Source organism: Drosophila mojavensis, unplaced genomic scaffold, assembly GCF_018153725.1.
Source record: "Drosophila mojavensis isolate 15081-1352.22 unplaced genomic scaffold, ASM1815372v1 contig_80, whole genome shotgun sequence".
Lineage (NCBI taxonomy): Eukaryota > Metazoa > Arthropoda > Insecta > Diptera > Drosophilidae > Drosophila > Drosophila mojavensis.
The window spans coordinates 2,280,897-2,300,968 of NW_025318906.1; the positions used below are offsets into that span (position 1 = coordinate 2,280,897).

At 38.1% G+C, this 20,072-nt stretch overlaps 1 protein-coding gene across 4 annotated transcripts in view; it reads right to left on the reverse strand.

The window, feature by feature from the left end:
* The window catches only part of LOC6578492 (uncharacterized protein DDB_G0284459), a 65,168-nt gene that overhangs the window by 30,421 nt on the left and 14,675 nt on the right, over positions 1–20,072 (reverse strand). For all 4 annotated transcript variants that reach the window (XM_015163177.3, XM_015163178.3, XM_015163176.3 and 1 more), the window contains exon 2: positions 18,499–19,239. In XM_015163177.3, coding sequence (XP_015018663.1) covers positions 18,499–18,533 — 35 coding nt within the window. In that variant the 5' untranslated portion in view covers positions 18,534–19,239. The remainder of the gene's footprint in view (positions 1–18,498; positions 19,240–20,072) is intronic.

The window sequence follows — 20,072 nt, forward strand, 5'->3', positions numbered from 1 at the left end:
AGCGTCCAAGTGCGTTGCTTGTGTGTCTTTCGCTGCCTCCATATCATGCAACCATCTGTGGCAAGTTTTTCACTTTGCTTTTCAAATGCGGCCCACGTGCCGCTTCGCAGTTCTATGCGCCTTTGATTTATGATCATCAAATAAAGCAATCAAAATCAATTTAACTGTTATCAAACTAGCTGGACTTTGGCTTCGCATATAGCCGTACATACATATATCTACATATATATGTGTATAGGTGACTCATGCTGTCAGCTTCTTCGCCTGCTTCGATCTGTGCTTTGGCCGTTGCAAACTTAATTAGCTGGCACATCAATGCCATTGGCGCAGTCAAAAGGTCAGCTAATGGCATTGCATTGACTTAATTAACAATCAGCTTTGTGGCATGCAACATGCAGCTACCCCACCCATGGCTCTTCCGCCGCCTCTACCGCTTACTCAATTGTCTGTGCAATAGGTGCAAAGTGCAGACGTTGCATTTCAGGAATCTAATTTAGCGCCCGTGACTCATTGCCCATACTCGTTCCCATTCCCATTCCCATTCCCAATCCCCGGCCCATTCTCATTTTCATTTCCATTTCGAATTCGCTTCTGCCTTTTAAGGTGCAGTCGCAATGCCTGCGCCAGGGTATTTGCATTTCCATCAACTTTTGCTTCCGTTGGCGCATAAGTCATAAAAAAGATTTAGCATATATGTATATGTATATATCTAGTCTTTAGTCGGAGCAGTTTCTATATAGAATGCCAAGAGTTTATTACGATATTTATATTTTCCGATTAATGACGAACTATCCCATCTCCAATTCGTACATCAATTGAATATTTAAGTTCTCTGAGTTTTTATATATTTACTATATATGGGCTGACTATTCTTTTGCATAGTAATCAATCATATAGCTTAGCTTGAGCTTCTTTATTTATAGTTATGGGAACTCTTCCTAAATATTTACGATTTCGTGAGGTAGTTGGATAAATTGCTTGGCCTAAAGAGTCACCTATAGTTGTTATACTTATTTTCCTTCCTTTCCTATAGCTGGCTGCCCTTCCCTAACTAATTTATATGCCTTAAATAGTGGCAGACAGATAAATTAATATATTTATATATAGTCATGATGTTCATTGAATGTTGCACATTCGTCAAGCGCGCAATCATTTAAAGCTGAGGAAACAGCAGGAGCTGGAGCGGCATTCAGTCCATCCATCCATCCACTTGTCCATTCGTCCATTCGTCTGCTTGTCTTTCCGTCCGGTCATTCGGTTAATCCGGCTCGACTGTGCGGCACATTCGTTTACTGATTATGCGTTTTATGTGACGACCATAAATTTCCGCTGTCGCAGTTGCCACGCCCCCTTTCAAAGAACCGACCCCTCCCGTCATTTGCTTCTGTTTGCTGCTGTCGCTGCTGCTCCTCCTGCTGACCCACCTCCTGCCTCTACTGCTGCTGCTGCTGTCCGGCGCTTATCAATGGCCAGTTGCAGTTGGCATAAAAATAAATATTGCACAGAGTGGACAAAGAGGGAGCAGCGAGAGAGAGATAGAGAGGGTAGACGACTACGTAATACTCGTTCGGGATATGATAGAGATACCATATGTAATGATTGCAAATACCATATAATATATAACTCAAGTATAGATCGTACGATTTTTGAGAGGTTTCGCATTCATGACTCTTTCAGTGTGACTCTAGCTCTTTAATTTTTACCATACCATAAATTGCATACTCCTAAAGAAAACCGAAAACATTCGAAATATCTGCAAAGCCAATATACTCGCGTCTTTCATGTGAGCCGGCATTCAAAGTAGCTGGAAACACTTTTGCCTTGCATTTAATGGCAATTTCTTTAGCTTTTTTTTAATGCAAGCTACAAATAAGCCCCATAAGGCGCTTACTACTTGAAGCTGACCGATGCCGCAGCCGAATTCGGCCTGTGACTGACCCGAAAGACCCTTAAAGGCAATTTATGGAAAGTAATTACAGCCTGCGTGGGTGTGGATGAGTGTGTGTGTGTGTGTGTGTGTGTGGAGCTCCAGCTGTAATTGGGGGAGCTACAGAGATAAGCAACATTTTATACATATAATTATAGCTAGAGTGGAATATAATAAATACTAAGCAGCTTTTAACTGCTTATGAGCGAGTGATGGACCTTGATGGAATTGAAGCTTAAGATTAACTAGATGGGCCAAGGAAATGGATGGATAATAAAATACGAATGAGCAATGAGTGCAGTACTAAGTGAGATAAGCGGATCTTAAGAGTTTTGGCTTGACTCCTGTGGAATTATACACAGAATTCTTTCGTTATTATAATGATATAACATTTCATATAATTGTAATTCCTCGAATACCACAAGAGCTAGAGATTTCACAGTTACTATGTAGTTTCCTGATATAAGTGCACATAATTTGAACATTTCGAATTTTGGATAGCTGCTCTACCAACACCTCCTAGGCTCGTTGCCTAGCTGAAATATCAGTTCTGCAAAGAGTAAGCACTCTCCTCACTACAACACATATATTTGTGTTCCTCAACAATTATAGGGTATTAAATAACTAACAATGTAATACGTAATTGGTGTCTGATCATTTGGCTAAGTAATTCGAATTTTTTATGCAAATCAAGTTTTTGCATTTACAATAGAAAAGCTTGATTTATAGCTACATAGACGATTAGCATACGTATAGAGACCAGTACATATGCACATATATATTTTAACTGCCAACTAATTAAAAGTAACATTTAAAAGCAATTTGGACAGGTTTTCGGTTAAGTACACTCGAAAATAATTATGGGGCTATTTGGGAAGCATTTACACCCAAACCGAATGCAACGAAATGAAATTTGCATAAAACGCGTTTGAATTTAATTTCATGAATAGCTGCATATTGAAGAGAGTGTGTGTAATTTAGAGTGCGCATATGTGTGTGTGTGTTGTACGTGTGTGTGTGTGTGTGTGTGTTGTGTCTTTAACTCTTTTAAAGCGCTGACAATGAGGTCGACAGTGCAAATAATTTACAATTCTGCAATAATTTTTCGACTGCTATTCAAGAGCTGCCCACGCCACGCCACGCCCACCAGCATCAGCTAGCCGCCTCCATCGCGAATCGAAGCTGCATACGCCCAACTATTCGAAAACTCTTTCGAACTGTCCGAACTGTCAGCCTGGGCTGCTTTGGCCTGTTGGTCTGTTTGCTCTTGTGGCTCTTGTGGGTGCCACAGAGAGTTGACAGGAGGTGGCGTGGGGCGAGGGGCGTGGCGCGTGGGCCTCGAACTGAACTGACCACACGCAAAATGCTGATGCAGTTGCTGTAGCACATCGAGATGTGGATGCTGGACAGAGACATAGGCAAAGACTTTTGGACACACTGTGATTTAAGGCTCGCTTGACTTGGCGGCGTTGCAAGAAAAAAAGGTTAAGGCACTGCGCTACTGTTTGCATAATTATCGATAAATTTGCATAAAATCGATTAGTCGCGATAGATATTGCTTTATAGTTGACCTATGGTAAGTAGCTGGAAAACTTGAAGTAAAATAATAAAATAACAAGTAAGAAAGCTCTAGTCGAGACTACTCGACTACGAGATCCCCTGAACCCTTGGAGTAATAGCTATTTCAATAATTTTTCGCGTCTTTCAGCTTACACAAGAAACACGCACACACACACACACACACACGCACGCACGCACTCACACACAGGCATACATACACACACATACATACACACATACACACACACACACATACACAAACAATTACATACATATACACACACACAAGCATAAACACGCATGGGCGGCAGTGAGCGCTTACTATGAGAACTTAATTGCTTAATAACTTTTTTGTGGACGTACGATCTTCATGAAACTTTCAGATTATGATTATGACATGGATATGCATGTAATTGCCAAAGCACAAGTCTCTAGTATTTGAAATACGCTTTTTACAAAAGTGAGGGTGAGGGGGGTGAATTTAAGGGTGGGGGGTAAATTTTAACAAAAAACGAAATTGTATAAATTGCATATAGGCATACATTAAAATTTTGGAGACTCTAGCAATAAAGGTGTAGAAGATATAATTTTATAACTGGTTTTCGATAAGGTTTTTTATCGATAAAAAAGATCGGGATGAGTTATCGATTTTTAATGATAAACTTGATATGCGCGCTGTAATTACGAACATTTTAAAAAAAATTTGAAGTCTCTAGCTCTTATATCTTCTGAAATCGACGCGTTCATACATACGGACAGACGGACAGACGGACAGACGGACAGACGGACGGACGGACAGACGGACAGACGGACAGACAGACGGACAGGGCGAAATCAACTCAGCTCGTCGCCCTGATCAAGAATATATATACTTTGTGGGGTCTGCCACGCCTCCTTCTGCCTGTTACATACATTTCAACAAAACCATTATACCCTGATTTCCCATTGAAAATGGGTTCAGGGTATAAAAATAAATATTATTGGAAAAGTTTATAGCGGTTCAGTGTTAAGCTTGAACCCCAATTAGCATGTAAAATTAGGTAAAAGTGGGTTCTAGATATTAAATGTGACTCTGAACTCTATTTGAGCAGTTCAGGAACATACTCTAGCTTGAACCCCAATCAGCATGCAAAATTAGGTAAAAGTGGGTTCTAGATATTAAATGTGACTCTGAACTCTATTTGAGCAGTTCAGGAACATACTCTAAGTGGGTCTGGGCATAGTTCGTAAACTAAAATTTTCACTTCTTAGCTTCATTTTAAGTAAGGAACCCACCATATCCTATATTTTGAAACTGATATGTAATTATATATTATTAAATTAATGATTATGATTAAGGCTCGAAAAATGCTTACTGTGAAACGATATACAAACGCAGCTGGATTGACATGGGAAGAGATCAGCGTTCAAGTACCGCATCCCATATAATTAATGAAGAGTTGACTACGTAATTTAAGTCAACAATGAAATTTCTTTATGAGTAAAACAAAAGAAGAGTTCCATTGAATTAATGCAGCGTGGCCCAGATTTTTGGGTTACGCTATCTTTTATCTCTTATAAAAATGCATTTTTGATTTAATATTAAAATTAATTTTTGGGTCAGTTTACGGCTCGAATCCCAATTCGCCCACTGTGAACATGTTGGGCATGCAAAGCTGCCTGAATATTTGGGCAGATAATATATATAGTATATATGTATATATGCCTGTATATATGCACATATTTGTGCATTTAGTTGGGGTCTATATAGATATAGTAGGCCTTTCTCTGGCTCTCCCTCTCCCTCTCTCTCTCTCTCTATCTCGCTCTGTGTGCATGCAAATTTGTAGTCAACGATTGTTAATTTATTCATGATTCGAATCGGCTAACGGGCAACGGGCTAAGCTTCCGTTATAAATCCGCGCCACACGCTTCGCTGAGCAATCCAAAGGGCCGTTCAGTAACCCATTTTGCAGACTTGAAACAAAATCCGACAACGAACAGATATATGTACCTATATATACATATGTATTCATGTGTGTGTGTGTGTGTGTGTGTGTGTATGGGCGGGTACTCATCCATGCAGCAGCATAACCCAAATAGGCGTGTCCAAAACTCTGTTTACAATTCGAATGGGGTCTCCGCTTACAGCTTGCAGCGTGTGCAAAAAGAGAGGAAGAAGAAGAAGAAGAAAAGTGTTGAGGCCAAGTTAAACAAGCCAAAAGGATGCAGCTGCAGTTTGCTTAGATTATGAAGAAGAAGAAGAAGAAGAGGTGGAGACAGAGACAGAGATGAAGGCAGCGTCAAGGCCCGCTGCTAACTTGGCCATTGCAGAGCCAGCCAAGCATCTCATTCGCATTGTTAAACACTTCCAGCGAACTGTTTTTGGAGTGTTAGACTAGGCATATATCAAGAATACAGTATATATAGTCTAGGTGCCTATAAATAGAGCGTGCATCGAGTAAACTTTAGAGGATAGAATAGAGAAATTCGCTATATCAGGAAAATAGATAGTATATCCAAAATACGGAAAATATATAAAGTATCGAAAATATACATACATATACATGTATACATATGTATAACTAAATATAGAGCATTAGCAAGATGTATACTCTATATATGGTTATGGAATATCTAGAATATACATAGAGCCTGGAGTAAATGTATATACTATATACAGTGAAACTAGAATATTAACATAACATAGGATATAAGAAAGGTAGGCATAACAATATATACGCATATATTCTATATAGAATATCTAGAATAAATATACTGTGTCATCTAGAGAGTCAAAGATCATAAATCACTATACTATAATTGTATTAAAAATATTTAAATTTATTAAAAATATATCAGGAGTAGTATATCTACAATATATATCCTTCACTCGACTATGAATAACTACTAAACGGATACAAAAAATATTTAACTATATACCATATAGATATACCATATATGGTGTATCAAGAATATATATTCATTAATTTACTATAAACGACTGACTAACGGATAAATCGAATATACTCATAATACAAAATAATACATGTAATTAAAGAAAAATAATCCAAAAATAAATCCAATATACTCTTTTCACTAGGTGAACGAGCATAAATACGTCACTATGCAAGGGAATTTACTCTTCTATAAAGGTTACATATAAAGGAATTTAAGCTCATAGAGCCCTGTGGGTGTGATTAATGTAATGAGAAACTTGAGTAGTTGTTGCTGCGTGAAATTCGCTCGAGTCGCTAGTGTCTTTCGTCTCTCGTATCTCTGGTGTCGCTTAACTCTCGGTTAGGTGCGTTTCAGCACGCCCTTTGCTGTTGACAACGTGTTGACTGAATGCGCCATCGAAGTTTGTATCAATGACCCAAATCTGCTTCATTTTTTTCGGGGCATCTCTATCGCACACTCTTCTTCCCTATCCGCCTCTCCCTCTCTCGCTCTCTCACTCATTCATAACTGATTTTGTAGCCCACACTTGAAATTTGCATAATTTGACAAGCGTTAACCACGAGAAGACAAAAAACAAAAGCCAAGATTTATTATGGGCACACTCTGCATATACGGGTAAAACTGATCCGATAACCATCTGATAATTGTACTCGAACAGGAAACCATCTACTATATAGTACCCTCACACAGACAGTCGCATAATTGAGTCGGCGACAGCCACTGATCGTAATGAGATCTCTGTAACCGCAACGCAACAAATGTCATTTGGCTGTAAAGGGAAGTTGAAGAAACCACCGAAAAAAGCATTTGAACTTGGCTGAGCTGCTGACGATTTAGCCTTTTTATGGTTATTTTTTATGGATTTATAATGAAGATATTGTTATACATAATTATGAATCATAATCAAAATTTACATAATTATTGAATTTTACAGCTTACAGCTGATTACTAAATTTAGCTTTTTAATAGCTATTTTTACTTCTGTTAATCTATAAAAGTTTTGTGGGGAAATTATAATAAGGAAAATATTAAAATCAGGTGGAAATTCGCTTGTGATTTACTAGCTCAAAGTAGACTGCGCTGCCCTAAATATGGCTCATTTATAGCTAAATTTAGCATTTATTGAGTATACACTTATTAGAAATAGAATTTTAGCATCAATGCCAGAAAATCTGTCTACGTTCATATTTTAAGCAGTTTTCAGGCTATTTGAATTTAGAGAACTGTTTTATTGCAAAGCGTAAAAACTTTAATATTTTAGCTTTTTAATAGCTAAGTTATTTGATTAGAGAAAAAGCTAAAGATAAACGCTTATTATAATAAATAGCCATTAAATATATACAGCTAATATATGGCTGTGCTTTTATCTAGCCATTTAGCTACTTCTAGCCAATTTTAACGTCAAACAAGCTAAAACTTGCAATTGAAGCCAATAACTTTTGATGTCAGCTTAAATCTCATTTTAGCACAAACTGAAATCGAAGTGTTATCGTTGGGTTTATCGCATATAGATAAACTTGATTAGAGCTTTATTGGCCCATCCAATCGGCACTCAAATGGAGCGTTCGAGTGCTTTATGTGCTGGCATTTGCAAATATTTGATATGCAAATACAAATGTTGCTGCTGCTGCTGTTGTTGTTGTAGTTGGTGGTGGTGGTGTTGGTATTGTTAGTGCGATGAACGACAACAAAGAGAGGGCCCGCCGCCGACTCAGCCGGCAAATGCAAATAGCTAGAAACACAAATGCCAAATGCCTATGCAAATCGTATGAATTAAACCGCAGCACAGAAACTATGGCAAACATCGATGCGGACGTCAGCACATGTCACGTTTGTTTGGAGTTTCTCCCGTCTCCCGTCTCTCTTCTCGAGCTACGAGTTACGAACTGCGATTCCGGGAAGCGAACGAATACGAAGCAATCAGCAAAACGGAAGTCAAGTGGACACCTTGTGTTTACCTGGGCAAACACTTCACACAACGGTTTGACTGCCAGCTGACGGCCAGCCAAGCCCTGGTTCTGGCCCTGGTGTGCGTACAGTGAAAGCTGGCTGGAATGAACCATGAATGAATGGCAAATGCCACATCAATATGGCCATATTCCATAATTACCTTGTTGAAAGATCATGTGAAGGTACAGTAGATGCATCCAGTAGGCCATATGCATTGGTACAGTGAAAACTGACTGAAGTGAACAACTTTAGTTTTAGTATATACAGAAAATAAATGTATTAGAGTATGCATAGCAACAGTTAGTTGGAAGATGACTCCATATATCTTATAGAGTATGAGCATAGGTACAGTAAGGCCTGTCAAACAATAAACGATCACTGATAGACGATACACTATATAAAAGAATTCTCCTGCTAAGCTAGCAGTTTAGCTATAATAAAGTTGGTCCTGTCTGAAGCATTTAACACTTGTACAGTGTTTTCACTGTAGCACATTGATATATATGTCACAAGCATAGGCATACTTGCAAAAGGAAGCCGTCAAGGTGCAGCCAGCTTAGAAAGTTATTTGCATTCAGCAAATATGCGTAGCTCTGGCAATTGGCCAGCCGGAAATTGTAGCTAGCACTTGGCACTCAATCACTTTAACTGCTATCGGCTGGCAGCTATCGGTTATCGGTTATCGCTTGTCTGGGGACCCTCAAGGACAACAATGGCATGCTAATTATTTGGGCCACGGCGCCCTAATGGGCCATAAACAGCCGGCTCAATAGCCCATTTCCGTAGCCGAAATAGATAACGCACTCGCGCTATTGTGCACGACATATAACATAAAACGATATACACATATATATAGAGTATGTACATGTATATAATATGTCCACCTGATACACACACACACACCTTCGCACATTCACATTCCCATTCACCTATATAAATTTGTGTGTTATCAACAAACATTTGCCGCCTTCTGCTCGGCTCTCGCTTCAGCCAACAATAATACCCTGTACGGCTATAAAGCTGCGTCTACGCCCTTACAAATATTTCGTGTGGGTGTGGCAAATGGGCGTGTGTTTTTGGCCAACAATCAAGCGTCGAGCGGAAACAAGTTTGCGTTTGTAGCGCGCGTTAAGGGCGAAAACTTTTAATTAGAAAAACAAGTGCAAAAAAGCTAAAAAAGGCTAAGAGAAAGAGCTAAAAATAAACTGAATACAGTAATTGGAAAAAATTAAAAAAAAAAGAGAAAATATAGAGTTTTTATATCTTGACAAAGAGCGAGAAAATAGATTAAAGAGAAGAAGCTAAAACAGTAAACACTCGCTAATAAAAAACTTCAAGTTTAATTGTAATGAAATGTAAATAAAAATAAAATATTAAAGTTTTATTTCAGATACAGAAAAGGACGGAAAGGGCTAAAAACTTAGACACTACAGTAAACGCTCGCTAATTGCAGCGTAAATAAATGAAAAGCAAACTCAAATAAAATTTGTTGCTTTCTCCTCTTGATTTGATATCCACTTTTTTTGACTTCAAATTTTTCTACTAACTAATTTTTAGTACACATGGAAACACATACATACATATATAGCAATAGTATATATGTGTATATTTGTAATAGAAGAAGAACAACTCACTTTGCATGTCAAAGCGCAATAAAGAGAAATACTCTGGTCAACTATTTGGGTAGGTTAGGGTCATTCCATGCGTCAAAGGTAACAATTTATGATTGAAGCTTGCGGCTGAGGCGCATAAAGAAACAAGTGTAAGCAAAGGGAATATAGACGACTTTGGAATGCCCTGAAATAATATTCGAGTAGTGAGACAAAGGCAGATACTCAAAAGGAAGAAGAATGAATATCGATTTTAATCGATAATAATCGATGATCATATTCACTTATACTTAATTAAGGAAATGCAAAAACTGTATGATTTGAAGCCAGCTGGCATGCCTTTTAGCCTTTTTTTGGCCAGAGAAAACCACATGCCTCAATGGTTAAGATTACAGGGTATCTGCAGGTCAAATCAGAGAGCCAGGAAGAGCCTTCTTCAAGCACGTAAAAAAGCTATGCCAATTTAGTTATATTTAGCCTTTTGGCTAGTAAGCCCACCATTTTCATTGACTACAGGGTATCAAAGAGAAAAAGCCCGTGTAATTTAGCTGTTGCAACTCCGCAGGCTGCGCGCTCCGCTCCGTTAGAGCTGAGGCAAGGCAAGACAAGGCAAAGCCAGTCGAGCCGCGTCGCTTCGCGTCAAGTCGAGGCGATAATAAATCGTCTCCGGGGTCTGTGCGATCTATACATATTCATACGTCAGCTGCTCATTAAAAAGGTATTCATCATTATGGCGTCTGGCGGCTGCGACTTCGACTGCGGCTGCAATTGTCACACCCAAATTGAAATCTGTATCGGTGTCCGCTGGTATCCGCATCTTTTCGAATGAGGGATTGCGGCTGCTCCGTGTGCAGCGTGTTTGCTGTCAAAATGCAGAGGAGACAGACGTCTATGCTTGATGCTTTCATTGTGCCCATTTTTTCGAGTATATACTGTGAAGTGAGGTACACCAGCTGTGCCAAGTGACTTGGCAAAAAACATTGGAAAGAAAAGGCATTAAATAGTACATATGTACAATATTATTTTCACTAAACATAATATATTTATTTTGAATAATTATAATTTCAGCTTTGAATTCTTGAAGTTTCCTTCTTAAAAACTTAAATTCTCTCTTTCACAATTTATTTTCAAGCCAATCACATTTTAAAATGATTTTAGCTATTTAACTCGAAGAGTAGCTTATTTTAGCTATATGATCACTAAATGCCAACACTGACTGCAAAGCTAGTCTTATAATTGCAATTATCGATATGTAACTCACTTTAATCGTAATAGCTTGCTAAAATTGTGCAACACTGCATTTATGGAAATCTCTTATAAATCAGCTGTTGCTCGCGGCGAAGTTCAGCATCCACGTTCTTCGCGTATTTTTTGTGCATTTTTTGTTTCAGTGTGAGAATTCAAATTAAAAGCCAAATAGCAGTGCAAAATGTTAAAGTGAAGTGTGTGTTGTGTTGTTTATATTGATTTGCTGCTATTATTTAATATGCCATAACCATTTACTAAGTGCAAATTCTTGTTGGCAATATTTCCATGCATGCATGCATACATACATAAATAAATATATGTAGGTATATGTGTGAGGGGGTGAGTAGCAAAAATATTCTCTTATTTATGCAAACAGACACATATTGTGTTTATAGATTGAAAGTGTATATAAAACTCGACGTTGCTGTTGCTTTTCCCACATTTCATTTGTATTTGTCGTTTAGTTGAGATATTGTTCAATAATTTTGCTTTTTTTCCTTTGATTTGGCCTGTCGCCCCTTTTGTGAAAATGTTATGCGATATGTGCGCCACTTTGGCTTATGATGGAATTGACACTTCACTCGCTCTGACAGACATATGCGACGAGGGGCGCGAGAGGGAGACAGACGGACAGATGATGTGCGGAGTGCAGCAAGCACATATACAAATAGACAGGCACACACACATACACACAGAGTTATTAGAGATGTGAGATAGTGCACAGACGGCGACGCACTTGAAATGCATAAAATGGCATATCTTTTGTGTGTGTGACAGAGTGCTTGAGTGTAAGAGGAGAGAGGGGGAGAGGCATACTTTGTTGTGGGTGGGTGTCTTGTCTAAGTGAAGTTGTTAGCTCTAATGGCGCATTTATGACAGCTAAACGAAGAGAATGGGCAGAGGTTGTGAAGTTTGCTAAGCTGGAGAGGAGAGGAGAGGCACTGCTGCTGGGCATAAAATGTGCTCATTGTATCTTCCCTCCCTGTCACTCTTCCGCTCTTGCAATTACTTTACGATGAAGTGTGCTCTATCTAACTATCTATTGATCAAGGCGAACAAAAGATGTGTTTTATGCAATGCCCAACGAAAGGCAAATGAACTATGAACTGTGAAGAGACTGTGAAATTGTGTAAATGCTACCCTCGCACTAAAGCCTATCGAATGTCGACTCGCAATTAGGCAAAAGCAGCCGAAAAACTTTACGCCCTATCATAAAACACAAAATAGACACATAAACATACATATACATATACAGAGGTGGTCAAAAGTATTTACACAACGAACATTTTTCTACATGCTCTGCTTAACGAGCTTTTTTTTGTTGTTTTCGTTCGCCGTTTTTGAAAAAAAGCTTTTGTGACATAAAGCCTATTCTATGTAGAAGCAATCGGCTGAAGAAATTGCTAAAATAGCGGTACATGCTAATAAATAGAGCGAAAAGAAAAATTACTTAGAGGTTGTCAAAAGTATTTACACACATTTTTTTGCGTCTTTAGTATTTACACAAAACTTAAACAATGTTTATTGCTATTGTTTAATGTTATTTCTTTTGGATTTTTGTTTTATATAACTAAGGGCTTATTTATTTAAGTTTGTGTTTAGTTATTTCTGCTTTTACTTCAATTACAGCCCGATGCCTTGCTGGAATTGATGCCACTAAGGATAGGGCAAAGTCAATTGTTAATTTCGACCAAATTTCGGTAATTTCCTTGATGATATCGTCCAGTTTCGGTCCTTGTTGAATAATCTGTTTGATTTCATCATTACCCAAACATTTTCATTTGATAAGGCCCGGACTTTGCGAAAACCAGGGCAGAATGGCTTAGCTTAAGTCCCTCAAAAGCTTTGTGGGTATTGATCCTTTATGGCAAGGAGCATTATTTTGCTGCAGCAGCCAGTCAATAACTAGAAATAGTCTGTTCCCTATGTAAATCATGGTGATTTAATATTGGCAGATATCCTGATTGATTTAGAGTGCCTCCTATTGGCAAGACATTACTTCCCACCTCCAAATCAGATAAGAGGCTTCACTGCATTTTTCTTTTTTTTCGGCACTAATGCAGGAAGATGTTTCCAAATGACCCGTGAAACTGAAATTCAGCTTCATCTGTCCTCAAAACGTTGTGCAAAAGATCTAAAGGCTTTTCAATGTACTCTAAAGCAAAACGCTTTACTTTGGTGCCAATAGGAGGCACTCTAAATCAATCAGGATATCTGCCAATATTAAATCACCATGATTTACATAGGGAACAGACTATTTCTAGTTATTGACTGGCTGCTGCAGCAAAATAATGCTCCTTGCCATAAAGGATCAATACCCACAAAGCTTTTGAGGGACTTAAGCTAAGCCATTCTGCCCTGGTTTTCGCAAAGTCCGGGCCTTATCAAATGAAAATGTTTGGGTAATGATGAAATCAAACAGATTATTCAACAAGGACCGAAACTGGACGATATCATCAAGGAAATTACCGAAATTTGGTCGAAATTAACAATTGACTTTGCCCGATCCTTAGTGGCATCAATTCCAGCAAGGCATCGGGCTGTAATTGAAGTAAAAGCAGAAATAACTAAACACAAACTTAAATAAATAAGCCCTTAGTTATATAAAACAAAAATCCAAAAGAAATAACATTAAACAATAGCAATAAACATTGTTTAAGTTTTGTGTAAATACTAAAGACGCAAAAAAAATGTGTGTAAATACTTTTGACAACCTCTAAGTAATTGTTCTTTTCGCTCTATTTATTAGCATGTATCGTTATTTTAGCAATTTCTTCAGCCGATCGCTTCTACATAGAATAGGCTTTATGCCACAAAAGCTTTTTTTCAAAAACGGCGAACGAAAACAACAAAAAAAAGCTCTTTAGGCAGAGCATGTAGAAAAATGTTCGTTGTGTAAATACTTTTGACCACCTCTGTATGTGTGTATGTTTGTGTATATGTATATTCTGTGTGTTTGAGCTATTTATCAAGAGCTGCGCATATCCGGTAATTGCAATAGTTTTCTAGGCTTTCTGTTCCGTTGTAATCTTAGTTTGAAATTAGCGCAAGGCTGCAGATACAGCGACATGCCACAGCTACAGATACAGATACATTTCACAGTTACATCAGCTACAACAGCTACAAACTGCCTATTACACACGCACAGTTTGTAACTGCGTTAGTTGCTGCCGCTGCCGCTGCCACTGTCGCCTCACGCCTTACGCCTCACGCTTTGTTGCATCACATTTCCTTTAACCCATAAGCCCCAATAAGCTTGTCTAAGTGGCACATGCGCAGCCTCACAAGTTGTCAGTCAGTCAGTTACAGCAAAAGATACAAAGATACATTTGATAACTCGGCTGCACAACAAGCTCAGGCAGAACAATGAGCGCAGCCAGCAGAAATGAGCACAAAATGGAAAACGCTGCTTGGGGGCACCGAATAACAAAAACAAAAACAAGCAAAGAACAACTACAACAACAACAATTATCAACAAAGGCGCCAAAGCCAACAGTTGTTGGTTGTCATATCCGTTGCTACAGGGTATTTTGGAAGGTTGCATACATATGTGAGATATATATGTATGTATGTGGTCTAATATTTAAAGCATATGCTACATATTTATTTAAAAAGAATGTGAATACATTTATGTATGAATGCCAGATATGGGAATAAATAAATGTAAATGCATGAGTGCATGAATGAATATTTTGATCAGTATCTATTTCTAAGCTTCCATCTATGCATATCTTTATAAAGATCTGAGCTGAAATCTTCCATATTCATTTAGTATATAAAACAATGAGACTATTGTAGCTGCGCATATAAGGAGATCTAGATTTATACATCCGACTTATATCTATTACAAAAGATGTTAAAATTTGAGAGAGTGCAGTTTAAGAACATTCGAGCTTCTTATTGAAATAAATAAAGTAACTCCGTCTACATATCTTTAAACTCATGTTATAACATTTTCGAATTTCACCACCTTTCACTCCAATGTACAGTAAACACTCGTCTTTAAGAACGCCTCCATTACACAGCTGATTTTGTCTTTCACAACATTTTTAAAGTTCTTAAAAACCTCACAATTATCATCATCATATATAATCTTAATGATGAGAAACTACTTAAAACTTTCACCAGAGCACATTAAACATCTTGCAGAGCCGAGCATATTACATATTCGAGCTCCGCCCTATTACATATTTCCTGTGTTCCCGTATCAATCATAATTAGGCATGCAATAAATGCAAGTTTTTCTTAAAGAAACTCAAGATGCAGCTAATTATATGTTATGTATTATGCAGCTAGACTCAACGCGACTTGGAGCTCAGCTTCGTGTGTGCTTTGTTGTCTAGTTTGGATTTGTGTGTGTGTTTGTGTTTTATAGGCGTGAGAATTCATCAACTTTTTCAGGGGTTATCGCACGTATTGTGGGCCGCACGCGTAAAGTTTAATGCTTGCCCACATAAAATCTTGTGCTTAATGTTTAATGTTAAATAAAATTGTGTGTTATGGCTTTTCGTGTAATTATTTTCGATGCTCGTTGGTTAGGAGATAAGAGAGTATATTGGTTTGGGCAGTCTGGGTGTCTAGATTACATTTTATATATATACTTATAGAGCTAGACTCATTAGGTTTCGCTCTAGTAAGCTTCCTTCTTCATAGAAGAGTAGAAAAATTCAGATATTTGCAGCTTGGCGTATCTGAAAAAGTTACTGTTCTCAAGCAACTATCTTGAGCGAGCATATTGCAGTCGTGTATGCCCTATTGCATAGACTATACATGTTATTTCTTAAATTTAGTCGCGCTTGATTGCGAGACGAAGCGTTTAATTTCTATGAACATTGTAAGAGTGTGTGTGTGTGTGTGAGCCCACACACAAGATCTGAAGCTTGAACAAATTATATATACATGAGGATATATACATACACACGCATACATACATATATATGTATATTTTGAGTCTCCGTTATGTTGCTTAAATGCTGCCACCTACAAAAAGTGCCACAAGAGTCGAAGCTTAGGCCTCGACTACAACTTTAGAGTTTTCGGTTTCTATTTGCACAGGTGTTTTTAGCACCTGAGCCTAAAGTATTACGTTGTTGTTGTTGGTGGCCCTCCAGCTGCCGTCAACGTTAAGTGCTAAAAGGCATTTGGCTGCACTTTTCTGTAATAATTAGCACATCATGACTTGTAAACAACTTCGACCAAAAAAAAAAAAAGAAAAACATTAAAAATGAAAAACATTCGCCTTTGTCATCTACCAAGGGGCTTTCAAATATACATATATATTTTTAAGGAGTGGGTGTGAATTATGCAGGTACTTAGTCAGATACTGGAGCGTGTGATGTATAATGTACCTGGAGCTAAACTCTAAAGTGGACCACTTGAAAAGTGAAAAGAGGCCTAAGGAGGGGGAGAGATTGAAAGAGAGATGGAGGCATAGAGAGAAATGAAGTTTGTCAAGGATTTAAGCTTCCTTTTTCTTTTTCTTTTCATTGTAATTGCTTTGATATAATATGTAAATTTTATTTAGTATAAAGTATATTGTTAAGCTAGTGATATATGTCCTATATATGATATGTACTAATGGATAACGTTTGAGTATCGATATTTCATATAGTTAAGATCTATAAGAAGTCAAGTAACAATCTCTCAATCTAATAGGTTCTGAGATTGACGTGGTTAGACAGACGAAGAGAGCTCCATCGTCTCAGTTCATCTTCTTGATCAAGAATATATATGGGCTCTGCCACGACTTCTTTTGCCCATTACTTGCACTTTTACGAAAAAAAAAAAAACAATTATACCTTGAGCTGACATTCTCAATGGGCTCAGTGTCTGATTATAAATTCCCTTCAGGAGAATTGTTCTCTAATCCCAATAATCCCCACTTAGAGAGTTACACATGCGCACTCTCACCTCTCCCCTCTTCCTCTTTCTCTCTTTCACATGTGGGCTAACAATTGAATACTCTGGAGGAGGCACCCACACTCGAAGCAATTACGTGTCTATTCTTCAAACTCCTCAACTTTCTATGGCTTTCATTAGAGGCCAACACGAAATTCATGAAAATTTCCCACGAAAATAGTTGCTAATAGTTTTTTTACTTGCAAAAAAAAAAAAAAAAAAGAGTTTTAGAAATTACACTTAGATCGTTTCGGGGTCTGCACGCGCCACAAGCCACAACAGTTCGGCCACCAATTTGTGGGGCATAATTCAATTTTGTTTATAGAAACTGGTTTTCGTCTCCAGCAATCGGGCTAATAATAAAGATTTTTTTAAGCTAATTGGCTCATTAAAGAAAAACGCTAAAAAAATAAACGATGATGATAATGATGACGACGAATGATGATAAATGATGATTGTTGTCGAAACGTGCAACATTTGCGCAAATCAGCAAATTCATAAGCTTCAATGTCACGCTGAAGAGGGGGTGTGACGGGGGGAGGGGGCGTAGGGGCTGCTGACTGGCATTAATAAAGAGGGCGGAGTGAAGACAGAGAGTGGGCCTGTAGTTGTCTCCCAAAATTTTCAGCGCGGCGTCTCGAGTGCTGCGTGCAAATGAGCTCCAATTTCCAGCTCCAGCTGTGCAACAAAATTAATTAGACAAATAGTAAATGATATTCTAAAAACAACTTTTTTTTTTCTCTACTAATTTTTGCAAATTGAAAAACGCCCTGGAATGAGGGTTGGCCATGCTGCAGACCCCCTCCGGTCCCCAGCTCCCGCATTGACCTTTATCGCGTAAGTCATTAACAAAGGAATTGGGCCATGAAAACGACGAAGGGACAGCCTCGATAAAGGCAGGAATGGAGTAAAAGTATCAGAGGTCGGATTTCGTATGCCCTAATACTAGATTTCAACACTCGTTTACTTTGTGAAAAGAGTATATATTTCTTAAAATTAACAACTTGAAGTTGGCTGCATTTGCTCGTTGTTATCCCCGTCTTATAAATAGTTCAGATTTGAGGATCTGAGTCCCAGCAAGTTGGAATGCAAATAGATCTATTGATTTAAGTTTCTATATTTAAGTTAACTCCACAGAGCACAAATATAAACTTAAACTTAAATAACTCTAGCTTAATACTCTTCCATGTAAATCTCACATTCCCTTCCATTAAATATTTCCACCTGAAGGTGTTTACTCTCCCCAAGTTAGGGTATTTTGTAGGGTAAAGGGCCAACTGCGATAAAATAAAAGCAGCTCAAATGGTTGACAAAAAGACTTAAGAATGGCATCAAGAGGGGCGGGGGGCTGTTGGTATTACTCACTTGCGTGCTAGTCTCTTTCTGATGCCCGCGAACATTTTGGCTGCTTCCTCTGTGACTGTGCTTTGTTTTGCTTTCCTTTTCTTTATTTTTATGGGTTTTCGCTCCACTTTTTGGATGCCTCCTTGGCAAGCGTCTTATTGTAAATTAAATTGCTGATTTCCGCTTGGACACACACACATACACACGCGCGCACGCACAACCAAACCGTAGCCAAAAACACAAAAAAAGGGCCAAGCGCGGTTTCAAATTAATTAAAAAACGCGCGCGTGGAAAAGTCGCGCACAAAACGCTCACGAAACGCGCCCAAAACGCAGTTGTCGCACAGTTGCTGAAGTTGTGATTGTTGCTGTTGTTGTTTAGTTGGTATCAGCAAATTGTTGCTGCTGTTGTTGTTGTTGTTGTTGTTGTTGTTGCTGCTGCTGTTGTTGGCATTGAAACGCCTCATTGCAAGACAGAAATCAATTAAGCAAAGTAGCCGCAACGGCAGCTGCAACTGTTGTTGTTGCTTTTGTTTTTCCCCTTCTCTGGCTGGTCTTTTTTTTCGACACGTTTTCGCTCGTTATGCAATCAGTAGATTATTTCTCTCAGTGTGCGTTTTATTTATCCATTGAGCGATGGCTTGCTCTTTCTTTATACACTTGTAGAAATCAATAGTAAAAATTTACTCGGCATTTCTCTACGCACACACATACCCTGGATTTGTGGCTGGGTGTGGGGGGATGGGCCTCAGTTATGATGCAGCTGAAACGAGAGAAATTCACACATTATTCACAAATATTCGCCGCAAAAGGGAATGCAAGAAAATGAAAACTTGAAAATAAAACTTGACAAAATATTTGGCTTTCATAAAGATTATTTTCTTTCTTAATACTCTGCCTTGTGCATTGTGGAGAGTCTTATCGTTTGTGCCAGCTGTTTGTATTGACTTTTTACGACTATCAAAACTGTGTATTTTGTGTTTTCATTGTGAATTAAAAGCTAGCTTCTTAACATAATATTATCTAGGGATATTATATAAGACGAGTTATCTATAGAGTTCAAAGAGTGTGGTAAAGCGCTTTACAAATATGTCGATTGTATTTAGTTAGTTATATAGTTTACAGAGAAGGGATTATATCTCTGCGAATATATTCAAATTCTCAATCAGAACCAATATACTCTCTCTATAAATATGATGGAGAGTACAATAATATCTTTTGTTCTTATTTATGTATGAGAATGGGAATGTTGTCAGCCATGCAGCCATGCAGCCACGCAGCACGTAGCACGCATCAAGCAGCATGCAACATATAGAAGCGATTTATATAATTGACGTGTCGAGTGACAAATTAAAAGGGCAACATAAATCGACTGCCTGGATATTGTGGCAATTGCGGTTAGCATTGTGTATGTGTGTGTGTGTGTGAAAAGTTGTGCATATATATGAATATGAAGAAAAATATATACACTTCAAATGTATATATACGAACAGCAAGATTAATGAGTTTTTAATTTGATGCAAGTAAGCGAAATTTGTGAAAGAATTAATGGTCAAAAATGTGAAATTATTACAAAAGAAGCTTAAGTGCTACAAA